General features: G+C 40.9%; 1 protein-coding gene across 1 annotated transcript in view; it reads left to right on the forward strand.

The window, feature by feature from the left end:
* Nucleotides 1-1,690, forward strand: part of fam117aa (family with sequence similarity 117 member Aa) — a 9,089-nt gene extending 7,399 nt beyond the window's left edge. The window contains exon 8 of the mRNA XM_035654631.1: nt 3-1,690. Coding sequence (XP_035510524.1) covers nt 3-219 — 217 coding nt within the window. The 3' untranslated portion in view covers nt 220-1,690. The remainder of the gene's footprint in view (nt 1-2) is intronic.
* Nucleotides 1,691-2,020: the final 330 nt, after the last annotated feature.

Below are 2,020 nucleotides of genomic sequence, written 5' to 3' on the forward strand. Positions count from 1 at the left end.
AGGTCTGCCTGTCAGGATGAGCCTCTCCTTCTCCAGCCATCCTGCCCTGACCCCAATAAAGTCAACTTTACCCCCCACGGCGGCTCCGCTTTCTGCCCCGTCAGTCTCCTGAAGCCCCTCCTGCCCTCCATGGACCTCCTCTTCCGCGGCCTGTCAGTCTCTCCGGTCACCGGCTGCCCAGGTCAGGCTTCTCCGACCAGGCACCTGGGTATGCAGTAGGTGGATATCTGAGCAGGGCCTCTCAGGACTAAACCACAGTGCACTGCCTAGGATTCTGCAGGAACTGGATATGTTTCACACGCATGGTGCCAACAGATTACCTGTGGTTACCTGACTCATCAGTGCTGTAACGTGCTATAATTACTGTGATCAAAATGAGAGACTGTAAGCATTTCATCATACTCTAGATTAACTTTGGCCTAAAATCTGACTGCTTCATTGATTATTTCCACCAGCGTGAGGCTTTGATTCAGCTGATATTCACTTCATCAGCACTTAAAGGTCCAGTGTGTGGGATTTAGTGGCAACTCCCTTGTTTCATCCTCTTCTTCCAAGCACAAAGGAGTCCACGAAACATGTGAAAAACGTGAATATTTAGGAACCAGTGTTTGGTTTGTCCATTCTGGGCTACTGTAGAAACATGACGGCCTCCGTAGATTAAAAACAGCTAATCTTAAGGTTACAAAAACATAACGATTCTTATTTTCAGGTGATTATACAATAATAAAAACTTACCTATGAACATTATATTACATTTCTGCCACACTGGACCTTTAAATTGTCTTGGTATTCCCCCATATTGGCTATTGATTAGACTACCGGACTGAACCTGTAGTCTAATCCATAGCCAATAAATTCTGGAAATGTTAGAAAAATGCTGGAAAAGTTCTCTGGTCTACTGAGTTTTTTACATTTTCTTTTGGTAAAACTGAATATTGATTATGTTTTTCATGTTTAATGTCAAAATGAGTCCAAAAACCACCAAAAAGCACTTAGAACACAGGAGTATTACTTTCTTACTATCATTTACTATTATCCTAGTAAAGTATTTTTAAAGTTTAGATGAACTTTCAGGTTAATTTCAGAGACTTCACTGATGAAAAACACAACTACTTGATAGGTTTGTTCCTTTAAAATCTGTTGGTTGAAGAAAAATATTTTTGGCCTTTCATTTACGTTGGCCTACTTTTCTACAGATGTATTTCTAGGAAGATATATATTTTTGTATCTTTGTAAGGAGTTGTGGGGCTGGTGATACTAGTTTTTTGTATTCACTGAAGAAATCAACTTGTAATTTCTGTTTATAACTTTGGTGATTTGTAAGCAGGAATTTACGTTTTTATTAGCTTTACTTGCCTACAGCAGGCCCTGTTCTAACCAAACTGTTGCAAGTTTGTCAACTTTGAGGTTTTTTTTGTTCAATCTGAGCCTCTTTGGACAGAAATATTCACTTTGATACGGAGGAGGTTGATTCCCTCTGCTCTAGTTCATGATGTTCAAATGGATAAATCGCTGTCAGCAGGGTCCTAAGCAGCTCTATAGTAAAAAGTGGATGAAAAATACATCATTATTTCAGCCATGAATGCACCCTTTTCATACTTTTTAGGGTCATAACAGTAAAAAAGTTAAATGTGCTCTTGCCATTGTGAAGAAAATAAAAATAACCACATTTTCTGGGCGTTTAAATACACTGTGTAGTGTTTATCATTCCTGTGGGTTATCCTCTTGTTGTGCCTTGTCTTTGACACGTGGATTTGCAGCTTTTAAACCTAAGCACCACCTTTTTTCCACCCAAATGTGCTTTGAGATTGGCCCAGAGTGGCTCTCTACTGCCTCACGTGGACCAATGAGTTTAATCCACATCCTAGGACTACAAAAAAGGCGAGCGACATCTTCAAGTGAGGACCTCGGATGTTTTAATAGCTGCCTTCACAACTTGCCGCACGACAAAACACGGGCCAAGAAAGTGGCTTGGGAACCGGAGGGTCGCCGGTTCAAGTCCCACAGACCACAAAACATG

The sequence above is a fragment of the Morone saxatilis genome, unplaced genomic scaffold (assembly GCF_004916995.1).
Source record: "Morone saxatilis isolate NCDOM2014 unplaced genomic scaffold, NCSU_SB_2.0 Contig14, whole genome shotgun sequence".
NCBI lineage: Eukaryota > Metazoa > Chordata > Actinopteri > Moronidae > Morone > Morone saxatilis.